The sequence below is a fragment of the Paroedura picta genome, chromosome 16 (assembly GCF_049243985.1).
Source record: "Paroedura picta isolate Pp20150507F chromosome 16, Ppicta_v3.0, whole genome shotgun sequence".
NCBI classification, from domain to species: Eukaryota; Metazoa; Chordata; class Lepidosauria; order Squamata; family Gekkonidae; genus Paroedura; species Paroedura picta.
In genome coordinates this window covers 27,055,284-27,075,340 of record NC_135384.1, presented here as the reverse complement: position 1 = coordinate 27,075,340, position 20,057 = coordinate 27,055,284, and the positions used below count along the sequence as shown (strand labels likewise).

The 20,057-nt window shown below is 53.9% G+C and overlaps 1 protein-coding gene across 1 annotated transcript; it reads right to left on the bottom strand.

Moving 5' to 3' along the window:
- Window positions 1–242: 242 nt before the first annotated feature.
- On the bottom strand, window positions 243–14,798 carry NR1D1 (nuclear receptor subfamily 1 group D member 1). Its single transcript, XM_077315523.1, has 8 exons — window positions 14,387–14,798; window positions 7,693–8,034; window positions 6,689–6,777; window positions 5,909–6,053; window positions 4,702–5,312; window positions 3,279–3,464; window positions 1,256–1,466; window positions 243–716 (listed from the first exon to the last, which is right to left on the bottom strand). The coding sequence occupies exons 1-8, from the start codon at window positions 14,781–14,783 to the stop codon at window positions 517–519; spliced, it is 2,181 nt and encodes a 726-aa protein (XP_077171638.1). The 5' UTR covers window positions 14,784–14,798; the 3' UTR covers window positions 243–516.
- Window positions 14,799–20,057: the final 5,259 nt, after the last annotated feature.

Sequence of the window (20,057 nt, the reverse complement as noted above, 5' to 3'; positions counted from 1 at the left end):
TGGCTCCAGCATCATCCGTGCTGACAGGGGGTGGGTGTAAAAACCATGCATTCTGACCCAAACCTTAGCTTGTACTCTTCCGAGAGGCTCTGTCCCCTGAATTGGAGCAAGAGTCTACCCCATATTTCATCGTGGTTCTCCCCCCAGCCCCACCCCACCCCACGAGAAAGAGCCAGCGAGAAGAGGAAAGAACCCGCGGGTCCGGACGGCCGGCGACTCAGGCGGAAAGCGAGAGAAGCAGCTTGGTTTTCAATATATTATTCCCGCACGGCCAGAGCCGAGGCAGGGAAGAATGGCAATTCTATTCACACAACTCCAATATACACAGATGATATTTACAAAGTCAATGGGGTGCTTCAGTCCAGGAGGGCGGCGGGGGGGGGGGAGGGGGGCAGTAGCTGTGCTACACCAATATAAATAAGTAAGCCGGTTCCAGGCCCAGGAGACGTCCTGTTAGTGCAATGGTGCGGGCGGCGGCCGGGGGGAGGGAGGCGGCGGAAGGTGCCCCTCGGCCCCCTACTGAGCATCGATGCGGAAGGAGAGCAGCTTCTCAGAGTGCATGTTGTTGAGGGTGCGGAGGTCGGGCAGCTTCAGCAGCAGTTTGGTGAAGCGGGAGGTCTCCTGGGGGTGGTTCTTCAGGATCAGGGCCCGCAGCGCGCGGATCAGCGTCTCCTGGAGCTGCTCCACGGAGGCCGGGTTCTCGATGCCGGAACGATCTGTGAGGGAGGAGGGAGAAGCCGGCGGTGAGGAGTCACGTACGCAAGGGCGAGCGGCACAGTAAACAGGCTGCCAATTCCCGCCTACCCGGTACCACAAGCGCCGTGGCAGGGAGGTGGCTGCCTGCCAGCTACGACTAGGCTCCGGTTCCCCGGCCTTGTCGGGCACGTTTCGTCCCAGCCTTCCGGAAGGCTGCGGAGCATCCGATACCAATTTCTGCCGCCACCTGATCTTCTTGATCTCAAGGGCTCTACACCCTGGCAGCGGGTCATTAGTAGCAAACAACACCAAGGCACCCTGGCATTTTCCAAAGGAACTTGGCTGTGGAAGCCAACTCCCTGCCCCAAGGAGTGTACAATCTTAGGTTTCAGCTGTGGGGGTTGGAGCGCACTGGGAACGAGGGTAGGCGAGCAAGGCAGGGATAAAGAGATGGAGCCGCGTAATTAGGCCTCCTTCCGGCTGGAACGAAGAACTAGCCGGTGGAAGTGCTAGGAGAAGTGCTGTGGGTTGGGAGCCCCGGCTCTAGGCCAATTCTTACCTGCAGAGACCAGCACCACAGCGGTGAAGAGGCCCAGCTCTTCTTCGGACAGGTCCAAGGCACTCAACTTCTCGCTGAACTCAAACATGGAGGTCAGCAGGTCCCCCATGCCCATCCCCCACAGCTCCTCCAGGCTGTACTTGGTGCGACTCATGAAGGTCACCGTCTGCTCCTTGACGTTGAAGAGGGACGCAAACCGGACCATCAGCACCTGGTTGGGAGAGGGGGAGGCGGTCAGGCCACACAGAAAGGCTGCATTCAGGAATGCCGGGCAATGCTGTCAAAAATGTTGAGTTTCAGGCAAGGGAGGTTCTCCCACCAACCCAACTAAGTCCTAAACACCCACCCTGCTTTGGGAAGCGATCGTGTATTCTAAGTCGCTGTGGAGTGTGTTTTGCAAAAATCATCCTTGAGGATTTTGTACCGCTGCTGTTTTTAACGCTGTTTTCAGGGACGCGTCTGGATCTCTCTGGGCTTAAAAAGACTGCACCTTGCTGGCTCAGAGCACCTCTCACTAAGCTGGGGACTGAGAGGTGTACTCTCCCATACTCGCAGGTAACTGCTACCTTCTACACATGCACACCGTAAGGCGGCTGGCAATTTATTTACTGCATTTCATCCCGACCATCCTTCAAGGAGTTCCAGGTGGCAGCTGTTGCTTGCCCCTCTTATTTCACCCCTCCCAGCTGCCCTATAAGGTAGTAGATAAGCCAAAAACGAAATCAAAAGGCCAAAATGATGACTCCCACCACTCTAACCATTGCACCCAGAAGGTGTGGTGCGATGGGAGGAGTGATGCTAGCTTTATTCCACAGGTTTCCATGCTCCCAGCTCAGCTTAAAAGGTCTTGAAAGCAAACACCCTGGAAGGGAAACCTGTTGCCTTGACCGACAAATGGAATTTAAAAAAAAAAGAACAAAACCACAGGCAAACTAAAAGGTGTGGTGATCGTGAGTATTAAGTAATCAGGAGTATTAAGTAAGACAATAAACACTGGTGCTAAAATCTAGACCAGGGGGTGGCATGCTGGCGGGGGCTCATGGGAATTGTAGTCCAGGGACATCTGGACGCCACAGTTTGGCCACCCCTGAGCTAGACAATTTTAGGGGCTTCAGCAGCACTGGAAACTCGTAAAGAAAACACCATCTGTCTGTGGGGCTCTGAATTTTTTAACTCTTGCACTTTGGATAACAGAAGCCGAACCACTTTCCAAGTTTGGTTCGGTTCCCCTAGAGATGGGGCACACCTGATGTCCGAAGGATGGCAACACACGGAAAGCCCAACAAGAGGTTCTGCAGGGCCTCCCTCACCCTGTGAGGTCCCGCCAGAGTGCTTCTGTACAACTGGTTTCAAATGGCCTTGTAGGGCAGATCTTTCTGAAGATCGTTTGCAAAGCATGTTGCACCTTACAGTGGTTTAGGGTGAAGGTTTGGGTTTCTAGAATGCCTTTGGGGCGGGGCAGGGGAACTCAGCCAGTCCAACTCCAACTTTCAAAAGACAGTTTGGAAAACAGCTTTGCTGGTTCAAGTAAGGCGAAGTGATCCTAAATACATCCTTCCTTGGTGATGTGCCACTGAACTCAGCAGAATTATTTCTGAATACAAAAAAACACACACACACACACACAAGCAGGCTGGGAACAATTTCACGTCTCTCCAGAACTCCCCAACTGGTCGTTTGTCAAGAATGTTGTTTTGTGTCACCTTTGCTCTGGGTGTGACTAAGATCCCGCCGAAAGCAGGTTCCAAGTCTAAATATTCCTTAACAAGCTTGCATTTCAAAGAGGTGACAGGAGATCACCGACCTTAAATGCATGCTCCTGAGGTCGTGGGGGGAAAATATCCTGCCAAAATGGGATTTTTTAAAAAACTCTCCCCAGTTCTTCCTCCCATTTCTGAAAATAAATATTTAGAGAAGAATTCTCTCTGCCCCTGATATACATTCCTCCTTCCCAAAACAACTGCTAGCTCCCACCTAGGACATTACACAAAGAGGCAAGCCACAGAGATGGGGAAATCCTTACCTCAAATGTGCCGGCTTTCAGGAGAGAGACCTGGTCGTGCTGGGAAAGTTCCCGGAAGCCTGGGATGTGCTTGGCAAACTCCACGACCTCTCTGACAGCCGGGGTGAAGCTCAGAGAGAAGTCCTCCCAAATCTCCTGGACTGTGCGGCCGCTGCAGCCGTGGGGGTGGCAGTTCATAGGGCATGCCTGTCGGGAAAGCAGAGGGGGAGCCCCGTCAGATGGAGAACCCAGAGAGGGGATCACAGCCCCACAGGGCTAGAGCAAACCTGTGCAAGACTGGGGGGGGGGGCTTTTAGAGGCACTGTCTCACATGCTAAATAAATCTATTTTCAATCGACTTCTGCGAAGGTTTGCAAGGAGATCGCACCATTTCACAATTTTGCCATTGGGAGGGGAGGTCCAAATTATGCCTCCCCCAATTTGTGACTCCCTGTTCACTGGAGTCGCTGAGTTTTCTTTACACAGATCTTTGCACAGAGTATAGCAGCCGCAAAACTGCAAAGGGAAGGGATGTGCCTACGTGAACACCCTCTGTTGCACTCCCATGAATCAGGTTCTCCCTACTCCTAAAACCTTCCACTTTTCACTGCCGTTCCTCTGAGCACCCATTCACAATATCAGCCTCTGCTGCCACAGGAAGCCTCATGGCTCATTTATCCGGCTGTTTTCCCCTCCCTTAGTCAACTGGCATGAGAAGCAAGGCATTTCTACTACTCCAAACCATGCTGGTATGATACCATGTTTTACAGGAGACAGGGAACGAGATTAAAAACAGCCGAGACCAAGATACAAACAAAAAAACCAGTGGACGAGTCAAAGCTGTAATTACAGGAGTCAAGGAAAGGAAGACAGACAAAACATATAAACAGAAGTCTTGTGGCACCGGGATGTTATTCAATCTTTTCTGCTTAGGCCTGACTCGGTCAGAGACATGTGGTGGACCCTCATCGGGTTGATATTGGGAGACAGACAGACGGCAACTCAGGAAATACTTGCTAGTTTCCCACCCAAGAAGCAACCAGGGCCAACCCTACTTAGCCTGGGCCTTCCTACAAGTCCAAAGGAGATGTCCTGATCCGGGTACGTAACTCAACGGGAGCTTCAGAAGAACCCTGTTGGATCAAACCAGAGGTCCCTCTAGTCCAGCATCCTGTCTCACCCAGGGGCCAGCCAGTTCCTCTAGATCAGGGGTAGTCAACCTGTGGTCCTCCAGATGTCCATGGACTACAATTCCCATGAGCCCCCTGCCAGCAAATGCTGGGAATTGTAGTCCATGGACATCTGGAGGACCACAAGTTGACTACCCCTGATCTAGCTGGTACCGATCACGGTGGGCCCTGCCTACAGGACTGCTTCCCCATCCTCCTCCAAGGTACTTTGAGAATATTTCAAGAGAGCAGAGCCGTAAGGAAACTCTACGTACCAAGAGTATGTCTCTGGCTTCTCCGGAACGAGGGCATCCCTGCCTGGCGGAGGGGTCTGTCTCCAGTGAGGGGTAGCCGGAAGGGCAGAAACGATGCCCGTTGATGTTATTCTGGTGGCAGGCGTTCCTGGGAGGGGAGCCCGCATTCCAGTTGTCGTTCGGGGGGCAACCCCCATTGCCGCGGTAGCCGTTGGTCAGCCAGGGGTTCTCCCAGGCAAGAGACGGATCCCTCGTGGTGGGCGGGAGAGGCCCCGGGGCCAGTTTATCGTGGGCGTAGACAAAGATCTCCTTGTGGGCCTTGGCCACTTGCGAGATGACGTCTTCCACGGCGTTGCTGGGGCTCGGGGAGCGGGGTGGCGTGAGCTGCTGGGAGAACTGGGCGAAGCAGGGGGACGGCTGCGGTGGCGACGGCGCATGGGGGGGCGAGGAGCGGGGGGCCTGCGGCGGCGGGCGGCACAGCAAGGGGTTTGCCGGCTGCGGGTGTCCCGGGGGCAAGCTCTCGGGCGGGCTCTGCGCGCTCAGCTGGTTGTTGGCCATGTTGTTCATGGCGCTCTGCATCTCCGCCAGCATCCGCTGCTTCTCGCGCTTCGGGATGCGCCCGAACCGGACGGCTGTGGGGGAGAGAGAAGGACGGCATGAAGGGACTGGACTACAGCGGCATCCCCCCCTCTCCACACACACACACACACACAAACAAACACACACACAGCTCACACAAAGGTATCTTCTGGCAAAACGTAACCAGCGGTCTGTTCTGAACTCATCCCTCCCTCCTTTACCAGCGGCGAAAGGTCCTCCAGGCTGCAGAATGCCAGACTAGGAGCCAGAGACCCTGAGCGGTCACAGGAGTTTCCACTGACTAACCCACCTCATAAGGCTTTTCTTCCAGCATAGAACAATAGAATCCTAGAGTTGGAAGGGACCTCCTGGGTCATCTAGTCCAGGGGTAGTCAACCTGTGGTCCTCCAGATGTCCATGGACTACAATTCCCAGGAGCCCCTGCCAGCGTTTGCTGGCAGGGGCTCCTGGGAATTGTAGTCCATGGACATCTGGAGGACAACAGGTTTGACTACCCCTGATCTAGTCCAACCTCCTGCACCATGTAGGACACTCACAGTTCTGGTCTGCCCGTTTCAGGGGGGGGGGAATCAGCAGGGCCATTGCTTCCCAGCTCTTGTTTGGGGAGGAGGGTGTGGTGGGAACTCACCGTCCCGGGACATGCCGACCGCCAGACACTTCTTGAAGCGGCATTGCTGGCAGCGGTTCCGGTTGATGCGGACGATGCTGCAGGTTTCGTTTTTGAGGCACTTCTTGTACTGGATGTTCTGCTGAATGCTGCGCCGGAAGAAACCCTGCGGAAGGGAGGAGAGAGGAGCCTGGTCAAGGCCGGCCCTGAAGACACAGCCCTGGCTGGACCCGAAGGTCACCAGCCAGACCGGACCACGTTCTGAAGGACAGCTTGGCATCTCTGGCCAATCGAGGGCCAAAGCTCAGGCCAACCCCCCCTCACTGTTGTGGGGAGAGGAAGGGAAGGCGATTGCAAGCTGCTTTGGGAATCCTTTGGCCAGGGAAACACAGGGCATAAAAAACCTCCTCCTCTCTGACATGGACTCATTTTTAACCAATCATCAGGGAGCGAAGGTCCCCAGGGAAATGAAAGACTCAACGTGTACCGTGGGGACCCCAACTAGGTGCGGCTGCTGGGCCTCAGGCCTCGAGCCAAGGCGAATCAGGCAGTCCACTTGCCAATAAGGAAGCCGCAGAAAGGGACAGAGCTGACCCCCACAGGGCACAGTCTGCCCAGACGCTTCTCCTCCCAGAGCCAAAACGAACCGGAGTGTGTCCGGTCTCATGCCACCTCCGTCCGTTGGCCACGAGGCTGGCGCGGAGGAGCCTCTGGGCAGGCTGGGGCCCACGTGAATTAGGGTGCACGAGAGGGTGCTAACAGAGGTGCCGCCCTCCTCACCCACTGCCCTGAGCCGCTCACCTTACAGCCTTCGCAAGCGTGGACGCCGTAGTGGAATCCCGAGGCTACGTCCCCGCACACTTTGCACAGGAGTACCATCCCGTTGAGTTCTGAGAGGAGGGGAAGAAAGGACGGTTAGGACACTTCCCGGCCGAGGACTCCGGACAGCAAGCGGTGAAGCCAAAGGAGCAGGGGCCCCCAAGGGACTGCTTCTGGGCACCTTTCCTGGGGACCACCCCCTGTTTGTGAAGAGTGGGTCAGGCCTTTGCGCCACTAGGCTTCTGATTGGCTGTGCAGGTTTAAAAAACACTACTTTGGCAACAGCTGCCATCTTCAAGGTGTGACTGAAGGTCAGCTGTGGTGGCCATTTTGTGGCAGGCTCCGTCTCCTGTGGGAACCATTCTTGGGCAGCCATTTTGTGGCTGGCTCCGCCCCCTTTGGGAACCATTCTTGGCCAGCCATTTTGTGGCTGGCTCCGCCCCCTTTGGGAACCATTCTTGGCCAGCCATTTTGTGGCTGGCTCCGCCCCCTTTGGGAGCCATTCTAGGGCAGCCATTTTGTGGCCGACTCCACCCACTGGGTCATGTCAGAGTTCCAAAGGGGCCTGTAGGCTCAAAATGGATGGGGGTGCCCACAGGAGAGGAAAAACCCACTGCCGGAAAGAAGCAGGGGAGAACCTGCAACCGGGTGAAGATAAAATTGGGGCTTTGCTACTGGATCCCACAATGTAAGTGCATTCAGTAGGGACCCAGGCGTAGTCCTCTCAGTCCTTGCACATGCTCATGGGAATTGTAGTCCGTGGACATCTGGAGGACCACAGTTTGCACCCTCCCTGCTCTTTGTTATTATACCCTGCTGAGGCCTCTGCCCTGCCCAAACCCCACCCTCCCCAGGCTCCACCCTCCAAAAAAAAACTCCAGATGTTTCCCATTCTGGATTTGGCAACCCTAGGTGCTGTTGTGACTCTCGCAGTAGGTACCCATCTCACCACCGCCCTGCTATCGTGCCCCCCCCAAATCACTCACTTGTAATACTGCTGCTGATGCTTTTGGTAGGGGAGCCACGCCTCCCGTCATCCATGGCCACCTGCAGCCCCAAGGGCGACCCTCCAGCGCTGTAGGACGAGGAGGAGGAGGAGGAGGAGGAAGAAGGAGAGGCGTCCTCATGCAGACCGGCTGAGCTGCTCCCATACGGGCGTCCAGCATCCTGCCCCAGAGACCCAGTGGGCGAGGGAGGGAAGTAACTGGGGAAGGCGGGCTGCGAGGACAGCTGGCAACTGCCGTTGGAGCTGTCGCTGCCGCACAAAGAGACGGGGCTGGTTCGGCTTGGGGAAGACCCGTTGGAGCCGATGTAGCTGATCACACCCCCTGCGGACAGAAAGAGAGCGGGAAGTTTAGGGAAATGTCTTGCCACTAAGGTGTTGCTTTGTAGACAACAAGCACATGCATATCCCTGGACCATTAGGGGGGGAAATCTAAGAAGATCCCCATAGGATTCTCTTAAAAGCAACGGAAGATTCTAGCCCTCTCTAAAGGCCATCTAGTCCAACCCCCTGCGCTCAATGCAGGATCAGCTTAAAGCATCCATGAGAAGTATCTGTCCAGCCGCTGCCTGAGGGGGAGCTCCCCACCTCCTTAGGCAGCCCATTCCACTGCTGAACTACTCTTGCCTGTGAAAAAAATTTCCCCTAATATCCAGCTGGTACCATTCTACATGTAGTTTTAACGACGTTCCTGCAGGTCCTCTCTTCTGTTACCAACAGGAACCATTCCCTGCTCTCCTCTACAGCCTTTCAAATACTTAAAGAAAGGAATGACATCCCTGTTCAACTTCCTCTCCTCCATGCTGAAGAACGGTGCATCCTTCCAAAAGCTTAAGAGTTAAATTTTGTTGGTCTTGAACAGGGGTAGTCAAACTGCGGCCCTCCAGATGTCCATGGACTACAATTCCCATGAGCCCCTGCCAGCTGGCAGGGGCTCATGGGAATTGTAGTCCATGGACATCTGGAGGGCCGCAGTTTGACTACCCCTGGTCTTGAAGGTTCCACTGGACTCAAACTTTGTTCTACCCTGGGACGTTCGGGGCATTGAGCAAACGACACCGGCTCAGTTCCAGAAGACAAATGTTCCTTGGAAGAGCAAAAATCCTACAAAGAAACCTCCGCAATTCCCAAGAACTTGGTTAGATCTCAAATTGCAGAACACCCTCTACTTGTCAAATACCGGACTGTGGCAATTCATCAACTTCATCATTACAAATATTTACAGTGCTGCCGTATTTAGAATAGTTCTGCTTGTCTTGTCACAAAAAAGAAAAGAAGTATTTTTATTTATAAGGTAGATCGGTCCTTCTCAACTTGTCCGTCACGTCCACTCCACCCACCCACACACACACACACAGACAGGTCTCCCTGTGCTCCATTAGCATCTGCTTGAGTTAACACTCAACCCCTCCCCAGAAATCCTGGATTTGCGTGTTCATGGGATTCTATTATGTCTGCTAGGGAACGCCACTCAACAAGGCACCTGGATGCGACTTTGCAATGTCCAATCTCGTTTCACTGACTCTAGCTGCCAACTTTGGGCTCCCGTTGCCACCTCCGGGTTGGGAAAAACCTGGAGATTTGCAAAGGATTGGGGGTCAGGCATTTCCTCCAGGGGAACTGATCTCTGCTGCCTGGCTGTCAGTGGTAAAACCAGAGAATCCCCAGCTCCCACCCGGAGGTTGGCAAGCCTACTCTGGAGGCAGCCTGCCAAATTCCTCCACTTCCCCCCCCCTCTCTCTTTTTGACGGCTGACCTACAGCTCCAGGCCAGGCAAGGAGGCGGAGGGGAGCGAGAGAGGTGGGTGGGCCAGGGATTGCCGAACCAGGGGTGGAAGCCAAACAAAACGCTGCACCTCTGGCAATAAGGGGAGGCGGCGAGGCTGACGGAGCCGGGCTCAGCCGGTGTAGCCCAACCCAGAGATGCTGGGGGAAAACAAGCCTACTGACTTTGTTGCCGGGCCGCCTGCCAAAGGGCTGGTGCTGCAGGCCAGGCTGGGAGCGCAGCGAAAACAAAGCCGTTCCTGCCAAAGGGATTATAAACAAGGTCACATGCCGGAGACGGACTCTGTGCCCATCCCAAGCGAGAACCTTGGCCGCTGCTCCTGGGCCACTGGCTGGCCCCCCGCCCTTCGGGGCCTTCCCCGCCCACGGCCCGAGCACTGTTCGCTTTGGAGGTACCGGACCAAAGGGGTAAATCCTCGTGGCGGAGACGGTTCTGCATCCCTGCAGTTTAAAAGGGATTTCCAGCGGCCAAGGCAAGGCAGGCGGAAAGGCAGAGAGGTGTAGCGGTCAGTGTTGGACCAGGGAGAGCCGGTTTCAAAGCCCCACTTGTCACGAAAACTCGTGGGGTGATTCAGGAGCTGTTGCACCTGTTCCTCCTAATTGGCTTTACAGGTTTGTTGGGGGGACAAAATGGAAGAGGGGAGACCCATGAAAACTTACTATCCTGAGCGCCTTGGAGGAAGGAAGGGAGAGGTACGTCCTGGGGAGGAGGTACAATAAGTAACCTCACTAGCATTCGAATCCGACACCTGTCCCTGTCTTCCTACATGACCAGCATCATAGAAGGCAAGGTACAGCCAACTAGGGCTGGCCCAAGACACTGCGGTATCCAAGGCAAGAGATCTCACAACATCACTTCTTTAAAAAAAAAGAATTGCTTAGCGCAGAGGTGGCCAAACTGGCTCTCCAGATATCCATGAGCTACAATTCTGCCGGCAGGGGCTCATGGAAATTGTAGTCCATGGGCATCTGGAGAGTCACAGTTTGGCCACCCCTGGGTTCAAATCCCACCATGCAACAAAACCTACTGTGCAGGAGTGAGACGGAAGGATTGGCTGAGGCTATCGAACAAAGTCGACAAAAACGAACAAGGGAGACCTGTGTGCTCCGCCTCGTGCCGCCTGGACAAAGGGCATAATTGAAATGCCCTAAATATAGATAAATCTCACCCTTGCTCCAGTGCAGGGGTGTTCAAACTGCAGGCATCCAGATGTCTGTGGACTACAATGCGAATGCTGGCAGGGGCTCATGGGAATTGTAGTCCATGGACATCTGGAGAGCCGCGGCTTGGCCACCCCTGCTCTAGTGCCAGGCCATCCTGACACTGCACATTAATCTTGTTTTTATCCAGGCTGCCTTTCTCTCGCATGACAAATGAGAGCAACCCAAGGAATTCAGAGGGGCAAGCAAGCGTCTGGGTCTGAGCTCAGGCTCTCTGGGGCTGCAGAGGCCGGGAGGCCAGCCAAGGCCCGGCTTGTGAAGCGAGATCTGATCGTTCCCGTCCGGCCTTTGAACGTGGCCCTCACACGTGAATGTGTTAGTAATCCCTTTGCCGCTTGGCCGCTTTTTGTTTTTCCTTCCCGTGCGGTCTCCGGCTCCTCCTGAATCACCGCTTTGCGACAGGGTAGCGCTCTCTCCTCTTCACGGGCGAGGACCGCGGGTTTGGAAACCGAGACGGGCTGGACGCAAAGGTTGGCGTGGGGAATCCCAGCAGCGGAAGCTCTGTGCTTGAGTCTCCGTCCCAGTCTGGAGTCTCCCAAGCTTGGGCGGGGAATTAAATATAGATTGTGTCAGGAAGGCGACGGGCTCAAGTGGGTCACCGAGAGCAAACGCGGCTCTCCGGAGGGAGAAGCGTGTGCAAACCGAGTTGGAGTTGTTCCAAAGGGGCGGGGAAGAAGGCTAAGGTGTGTCTCGCCTGTCCTTTGGCCCTTGGTTATATCACCAGACTCCCGTCTCCTGGAGACAAGGACGCGAGGGCTTTGGGGACTCACGTGTGGAAGCCCGAAACACACGTGGCCTTTGTCCCGGAGGTACACGCTACTCGGCCGCTCGCCCCACAGCCGAGGCTGGAGGACAACGCCAAAGGGACAGCAGCACTAAGGTTGCATAAGGCAAATAATCCCCCATGCTCAAATCTCAGGCGGAGGCGACCAGGGTAGGAGGGAGAGATGGCTCAGAAGGGGCAGAGGAGCTGAGCTCGGAAGAGGCGAGGCTGCAAGGAGGTTAGGGCGGAGGAGATTGCTCTCACCTGGTGAGCAGGTAGAAATTTAACTCAGCGCGGGTCCCTTGCCCACGCAAGAGAGCCCAAATGATCCCAGAACATTCTGCACGTTCATGCAACGTTTTTTCTGCTGAAATAATCAAAGCGGCAGGAGGAAAAGGTCTCTTCGTCAAGCAGCCCCCTCAACCAACATGTTGAAACATTGGTGTGTGGGGGATCCGGGGATCCCAAGTTCAAAATCCCCCCCCCCCCATGGAAACTTGCAGGGTGACTTTGGGCCGGGTCACACTCTCAGCCTAACCTGCCTCGCAAGGTTGTTGTATCAAGTGGGGAGGCAGATGGAAGCTGTGCCGGGACCCCACTGGGAAGAGGGGTGAGTTATGAATGAAGTACCCCAGCCAGGCCTGACCCCAATGGGACAGACTATGCTGGAGTCCTGAGAAATTGAAAAAAACAAACCAGAGTGCTCATAAAGGTTGCACTCTGAGCTACGTTCTAAGACACACTGAACTCAGAAAAGCTTGAACAGACATAGCAGTGGGCCACATAACGTTCAACCCACAGGACTTCCATGGCCACATGCCATGCAGCAGATCTGTCCCAGAAAGACCCCCCCCCGGTCCCAATTCACGGCAACTGAATGACCCTGCCAACTAACCAGTTCGCTCCCCTCTGTCTCCGCTCCCAGACGCTTGTTTCCCAATTAACTAAATTAAACTAAACAATGTCACATCACATCTGCTCTGGTTTTCGTACTATCCTTGGAGTAAACAAATGCCTTTTGTACAGTTGTAATTCAGTGATATTTTATTCCCCTCAGCATGAACGATATGATGGAAAAAATTCAACCACAGATATGTAAGCTCAGAGACAGAGATTCGTGGAAAAGAGGAGACAAAGAGACCTGCATCTGCACTGACTAGTGCTTAAAATGCAGGGTGTAACCTTTCGGATCATACAGCATTCTTCTGGAGGCTCAAAGGATTCTAACATAATGGGAAAATTTGCTTACGGAATTTTAAAATGTCCAGACTCAACAATGATTGTACATTTTGTCCCTCCTTGTTTTCTATACAAGGCAGTTCATGATTCCATTCCAGGGAGGCCCTTTGCACATGCTCAGGAACAGTACTCTTAAACTGCTTTTACAGCAACCATCACAGAGATAACACACAAGATAAGCAAGGCTAAAAAAATTAAGGCTTGACATTTTAAATATAGACTAAGAGTCCAGGGACACCATCAAGCTGAATGAAATGTACATGTTTTACTACAGTTTATGCTGGAGTAAATATTATTCTTTCAGTTGCCACTCCTTTACTTTCAAGCACAGCTACCAGCCTGAATTTTAATACCAATATGACAAACAAAAGACACACTCCATATATTCAGAGAAACTTTGTCCCTACATCCAACTCTTCCCCAGAAACTGTTCAAGAGGTTCTACCTTGTTAACTACAAGCCAATATTTCACAAACAGAAGCACTCTGCGCACACTCAGGGGCAATTTCCCTGCTCCTGCCTCCCCCTCCCCAAATGCAAAAGAAAAATCCACTCTAGGGTGCCCCTTGGGAGGAAGGCCTTCTGTACATGCTCAGAGGCTCAGGCAGTGCACAAACCATTGTCCTTCCAATGACAACTCCTGCTAATATATTAATTGCTGGGGCTACTGAAACACAGGCATCTAGATGTGAAGGCTGCTCTGCTCCCAGATTCTCGGGTCAAAGTGACCCGCCACGGATTAGGGAACCTGGCAGTCTTTGTGCAGAAAGAGCTAGGACTACAGTGCCTCTGAGTATGTGCAGAGTGCCATTCGCAGGTGGCACTCAGGTCCTAGGAGGGCTGCCCTACTTTGTAAGCCGCCCCTTGATGGGCAGAGCAAACCCAGCTCCCCTCGGCCATGTGTCTCGCCCGCACGTGGACCCCTCCTTTCCCCCCAGCCCCGCCCCTCACGCTTTGGCCCGCCCCTCGCCTCCCCATTGGTGGCGAGGCTCCACGAGGGCCCGCCCCGGCCCAAGCTCCGCCCCGAAGGGGCAGGCCTCGGAACGTTCGCTCTTCCCGGACGCTGACGTCGCCGGGGAGGGAGGCGGGCGCGATGATGTAATGGGAGGCGCGGACGGCCAATGGGAGGCGGCAGGGGGCGGGGCCGGTGGGGAAAACAAACCTTGCACGTGGCCGAGCCGGCCAGCGGGACACGTGAGAGGCTGCGGAGGGGAAGCGGGTCGGGGGATCCCCGGGGCAGGGGGATCCCGGGGGGGGGGGGGGGAGAGAGAGACCCCAGGCAGATCCCGGGAGGCCAGCCCCGGGGGAGGGGGCTGCATGGCCCCAAGCATCAAGTCCCCCCCACACACACCTTTGCATTCTAAGCCCCAAAGTTTTGCAGGGAGATGCGGGAGCTGCAACCCCCAGTTCAGGCAGACCGGCTGCAGCCGCGACCCCCGGGGCCGGACGGGACGGGACGGGGGGCTGAGCCGGCGTCCTCAACTGACCCCCGGGGGAAGCCGTTCCCCTGCCCCGGGAGGGAGGGAGGGTTGCGGAGGCGGGAGGGCACTGCGGCGCCCGGGGCCTCTGCCCTGCTGCAAGCCGCCTTCCCCGACGGCGCCAGGAGCCGCGCAGGAGCAGCTGCAGCGAGCGGAGGAAGAGGAGTGGGGCCGGGCCGGCGCGGGGCTTACCTGGGGCGCTGTTGTTGTTGCTGTCCACGGCGGCCATGCCGCTGTCCTGCCCGCCGGGCGGGGAACGCACCCGCGGGTCCCGCTCGCCGCCGCCGCCGCTGCTACCCAAAGCCAGGCTGGTGCGAGCCCCTGTGACGCTGCCGGCCGCGGAGCGAGAGCGAGTGCCAAGCGGCGCCGTGGAGAGCGGGGATTCCGGAGCGGGCTGCGCGGCTGCCTCTCCCTTCGCCTGCGAGCGCGGACTCTGCCAGCGCTGGCTCGCGCCCCGACTTCTCCCCGCCCGCAGCTGCGCAGACGGCCGCACGCGGCACTGGAGCATCCACCATGTGACTCCCGGGGAGAGCCTCGTGCCCCAGTGACACACTTTCGGCTGCGGCTGCGGCAGGCCAGGCAGGCACATTGCGCGCGCCGGGCACGCTGGGAGTTGTAGTCCGCCGCTGCAGCCGCTCGCCCCCCCGCGCCCCGCTAGAGAGGCCGGCCGGGGACCGCAGCTGCGCTCCGGATTGCGGAGCTCGGTTCCCCTGCAGAAAAGGGAGGCGGTGCAAGGGGCGCGTGGTGGTCTCTTGCACCACTGAAGTCCCCAGGGGCCATCCCCGAATCCCCAGGAGCCTCCCAAGCTGGAGTTGGCAACCCGACACCCTCCCGCCGGTGCCCAGAGGGGACCTACTGACTCCCCACCCCCTGGGCTTTGGGTTGTTTGCTCTCCCACCCCCCCAGCCCCCCTTTGCAGGGAGATCAAACTAGCTTGGAGAATGCAAAACAGACACCCGTGCGCCTGCGCCAAGAAACCGGGTGGGGGGGGGTAGATGGACCCAAACGTCGCCCTGGAAAAACGTGATGCTTTAACGTGATGCGGGGAGGAAAACCGGGTCTCTCTTCAGAGGCAGGCGGCGGCCAATGGAGAGCTTGGCAAAAAGATCCGAAGGGAAGGCGGGGGGGGGGGGGTGAAGATTAAAATCCTTGCAAAACAAGAGCGGGGTTTTTTCTAGGGCAGCCAATGTGCGCTGCAGACCCGGCGCTGCCTTGCAAACCTCACATTCCCGTTGTGACTCTAGCAAAATAGCCGCTTTCAGGTCTGGTGCTGGATTCAAGGCATGCTCTGCTCTCCTAAGGGCAGATTCCCCTCCGCTTTAGGACTAGAGGACCTCTTATTTAGAACAGCCATGGAGGCGTGTGTGTTTGTTGATTTCTCATCCCAGCACAAACTTTCAGGAACTGGAGCATTTTGCTTTGGGGTGAAATTACCGCTTTGCCTGTGGCAGCCAAGTCGCCAGCCAGATAAGGCACCCAACATGAGTTTGGGCGCCCTGTGCTGCACAATGAGCCTTTTCTTCTTCTTCCTGTTTAGCAGCTCCCAGATCTGAGCAGTGACCTGTTTTTTTTAATTAGAGTTTGTTTGAGGGGAAAGAACCAGCTGCAGAGGGAGACTGCAGAGCAGCTTCAAAACAGGAATTTGGTTGTTATTATTAATAAGAATAAGACTACTGCTCTGTCCAGAAAACCAGCTCTGGGCAGTGTACAGCAATTAGATGCAACAGTCAAAGTTAAATATGATCACATTAAAATCCAAATAGCTCAAAAAGTTGAAAGCTAAGCATCATTTAAACAATATCAGACAGCATCAAACAGTATCAGAAACAATGTCACAGCATCTAAACTAGAGCTGCCAGCACACAAACACACACACTGGATTTCCCAGATCTAGAATCCAGTGGGGTGAGCAATGCGTCAGGCAGTCCCTTTAAAGATCCACTGTTATTGTCCTAGTTCTCCTTGAAGGGGTAAAGAATTGGGACCATTTCTCAGGCATCGAAAAAGCCAGTTACAGCTTCAGCTGTGCCCTCCCCCCCTTACACAAACATTATCTTCTCTTAAAAGGATACCATCCATCTACGCAACAGTGCTTTTCTATTAATTCCAATGAGAAGAGGTTTAAGGAGACCCGTCAAGCACCCAATGAATTCCGAAGAAGAGTTGGTTCTTATACCCTGCTGTTTAAAGGTAAAGGTAAAGGTATCCCCTGTGCAAAGCACCGAGTCATGTCTGACCCTTGGGGTGACGCCCTCTAGCGTTTTCATGGCAGACTCAATACGGGGTGGTTTGCCAGTGCCTTCCCCAGTCATGACCGTTTACCCCCCAGCAAGCTGGGTACTCATTTTACCGACCTCGGAAGGATGGAAGGCTGAGTCAACCTTGAGCCGGCTGCTGGGATTGAACTCCCAGCCTTATGGGCAAAGCTTTCAGACGGCTGCCTTACCACTCTGCGCCACAAGAGGCTCATCACCCTGCTGTTTACTCCCCCCAAAAGAGTCTCAAAGCGGCTTACAATTGCCTTCCCTTCTTCTCCCCACAACACACATCCGGTGAGGTAGGTGGGGCCAAGAGAGCTCTGACAGAACTGCACTGTGAGAACAGCTCTAGCAGGACTGGGACTAGCCCAAGGTCACCCAACTGGCTGCATGTGGAGGAGCAGGGGATCAAACCTGGCTCTTCAGATTAGAGGCCACTGCTCTTAATAACTACACCAAGCCAGGTCTCTTAAGTCACAGTCAAAGCTTTTAACTGTAGCTGGATTGTTTTTATGAGTTTGGCCATCCCTGTAATCGTGGTTTCATCCTCAGTGAAATACGCACCCAGGCAAAGACTGGGAGAAGCTGGGCAGGAGACCATCTGAGGCAGAACACTTGATAACCAACCGTCTGCATGAGCCCCGCTGAGATAAATGGAAATTGCACACAGATTGGGGAGATACACGAGGAGACTTCACCTGAACACATGAAGCCAACATAGACTGAATCAGACCCCTTGGTTCGTCAACATTCAGTTTTGTCTACTCAGATCTCCAGGCAGAGAGGTCCTTTTGCAACCCTTGATCCTTTTAGCTGGAAGTGATGGGAACTGAACCTGGGGCCTTCTGAATGTTCTACCTCTGAGCCATGGTAGATTGTGCCCCAAGGGTGTGAGATCTATTACCTCCTTTGCCATCTTTAACGAACCATCAAATATACTTCCTGGGGTGGTTTCCTCATGGTAGGACCAAGTTTCAGTCGGTGGTTATTGTTGGTTATTTTATTTTAAAACTTTTTAGTCACTTTATTGATATTCTGTCATTCCCCCCCCCCAATAGGGACCCAAAGTGCCTTACATTGCTGTCTCCTCCAGTTGATCATCACAACAGCCTTGTGAGGTAGATAGCTAGGAGTCTGGCCTAAGGTCACCCAGCGAGTTTCCATGGCTGAGTTAGATTTGAACCTGGGTCTCACAGATCCCGGTCTAGCCACTATACAGTTCTCCCAGCACACAAGTAAGAATGTAGATAAAATACAAAGCGCTTTTCCTCTGTGTTTACTTATTTTATTTTTTATTTGACTTGATTTAGATTCCACCTTCCACCACAAAACAACCCTCCCCCTTCTCCTCTCCTCTGTTTTATCTCCCACAGCAACCCGAATTCTAATGCACATCTCCAGATTTTTCTCTTTCCCCTTTCCGCCTTCTTCCGCCCGTTTCGATCCCTTTCCCACGATTCAATTGCCACCCCATATTTCCTACACGGTCGGGAGCTTGTAGTGATACCTATTGTATAACCTCCAGCTCGCTATAGTAAGCGCCACATGCCCAGTCCCACTGTTCGGTCATGTCCCATGTGCCAGGTGTAGCAACCCTGCAACTCCTATGTAGGTCATGCCGTGCAAACAGCTCTTCCTTGAGGGATATTGCTCACCTCAACGGGACAGTCTAGAGGAGTTGCTGAGTAAGAGAAGTTGAATTTTGAGGAACAAGGTATTGATGGTGCGTGGCAGCTCAAAGCTGCACCTGCGGTGGATCCCGCTCGGAATAATGCCGGCCATTTCAGCCACCGGCTTCCTGATGTCTTCCCGCTGTGAGTTTCCTTCGCCGCAAACCTGTAAAACTGGATGAATTGGATGAAAGGTAACACATCCCCCCACAGAAAGGTGTTAGTCACGGCAGCTGCTTTCACGAGAGTGACATGGGAAAAGGAGCGCCCATCAAGGCCTGTTTTCTGAAAGACAACACGCAATTATAATTCTATTTATATAACACGTTTCAAACATTCCACCTCGGGCTTCCCGTCGATGACTCCCGTTCGTCACAACAACAACCCTCCGAGGCAGGTTTCTAAAGAGCAGGAGGTCTGCTGGCTCCCTTAAGGCCACCTGGATACATTCAAATGAGTAGCCGTGTTGGTCTGAAGTAGCACAATAAAATCAGAGTCCAGGAGCACCTTTAAGACCAACAAAGATTTATTCAAGGTGTGAGCTTTCGAAAGCTCACGCCTTGAATAAATCTTTGTTGGTCTTTAAGGTGCTCCTGGACTCTGATTTTATGAAGGCCACCTGGCAGGGGTTAGCAAAATTGGAACCAGGGTTTCCCCACTAAACATCCTGAGCCATTATATGAGCTCTTGGGATGATAAAAGTCCAGAAAAAAATAGACTCCAGAGGTCAGATACTTGTTTGGAAAGAACCACACGTTTTATGACAATCTCCCAATGTGTTTACCGTGCATGTCGCGGTCCAGGTAGTAAAGGATAACATGGCTTCATTATTTCCTTGCTGGGACGAAGACGATCGGGGAGGTATCAGGATGTCATTTACAAAGACCCCTGTGCTCTATGCAGTCAAATTGCATCCTTGGAAAGTTCAGGAAGGACTTGACTCGGAAAAATGCATCTTCACAGCACTTTTGCTAAGGTAATATTAATGGGGGGCACTTCAAGGAAATGGCTGGTCGAAGGTGTTCTGGCCTTCGCACATCAGCAGATGCACCCACCACAGTTGTGGTTTTAGAGTCCGACACCTGGGAAGGCACATTCAGAACACCCTCCTGTCCACAGACTGTCCCACAAACGGTCACCTCACATCCACATTAATGTTATGAGGGAAATATGATGCTCCCAAGCTCACATTAATTCATTTGTTTATTTATTTTGAGATTTATAAGCTGCCCTTCTCCTGAAATGGTCTCGGGCTGGTTATTTCCCTCGTAATGTCTCGTTGCCTCAGAAAATCTAGTTTTGTCCTGAGTGCAAATTTTACACCACCTTTGCTGCTAAGGGCCCCAGCCTACTTGTGAACATTCGTCCCCCCAAGTCACGTTTGTCTCTGTCAGCCCAAGTAGCCCTGACCCAGTTTGCGGCAGATGTATAATCTCATTTTGGCTTTCAGCGAGTGTGTTTGTCATTGCTTCTAAGGATTTCATCGAGAATGTGTTTGATAGTCAAACATAATACGGTAATCGAATGTGTACCAAACGCCGGGTCTGTTTGATTTGGTGACGACACGACCTGAATGCATGCTGGACAGAGTTTGCAAAGGCTGTGCAAGTACAAAAACGCCACCAAGCATACTGGCGGGGGCTCATGGGAATTGTAGTCCATGGACATCTGGAGAGCCACAGTTTGGCCGCCCCTGGCTTTGTGGTTGCACCACCTGCTTTGCGTACAGAACATAGCAGGTTCAGTCCCTTCTGAAATCTCCAGGAATTTCCCTAGCCTACCTCATGGGAGTGTCATCGTGGAATTGGGAAGAAGAATGTGTGTTACCCGGTGTTCTTTGGAGCAAAGATGAGATAAAAACATACCCAATAAACAAAGCAAGTTGTTCCATAGGTAATAGCACCCATGATGAAGGTGTCAACGTGGATCGAGACA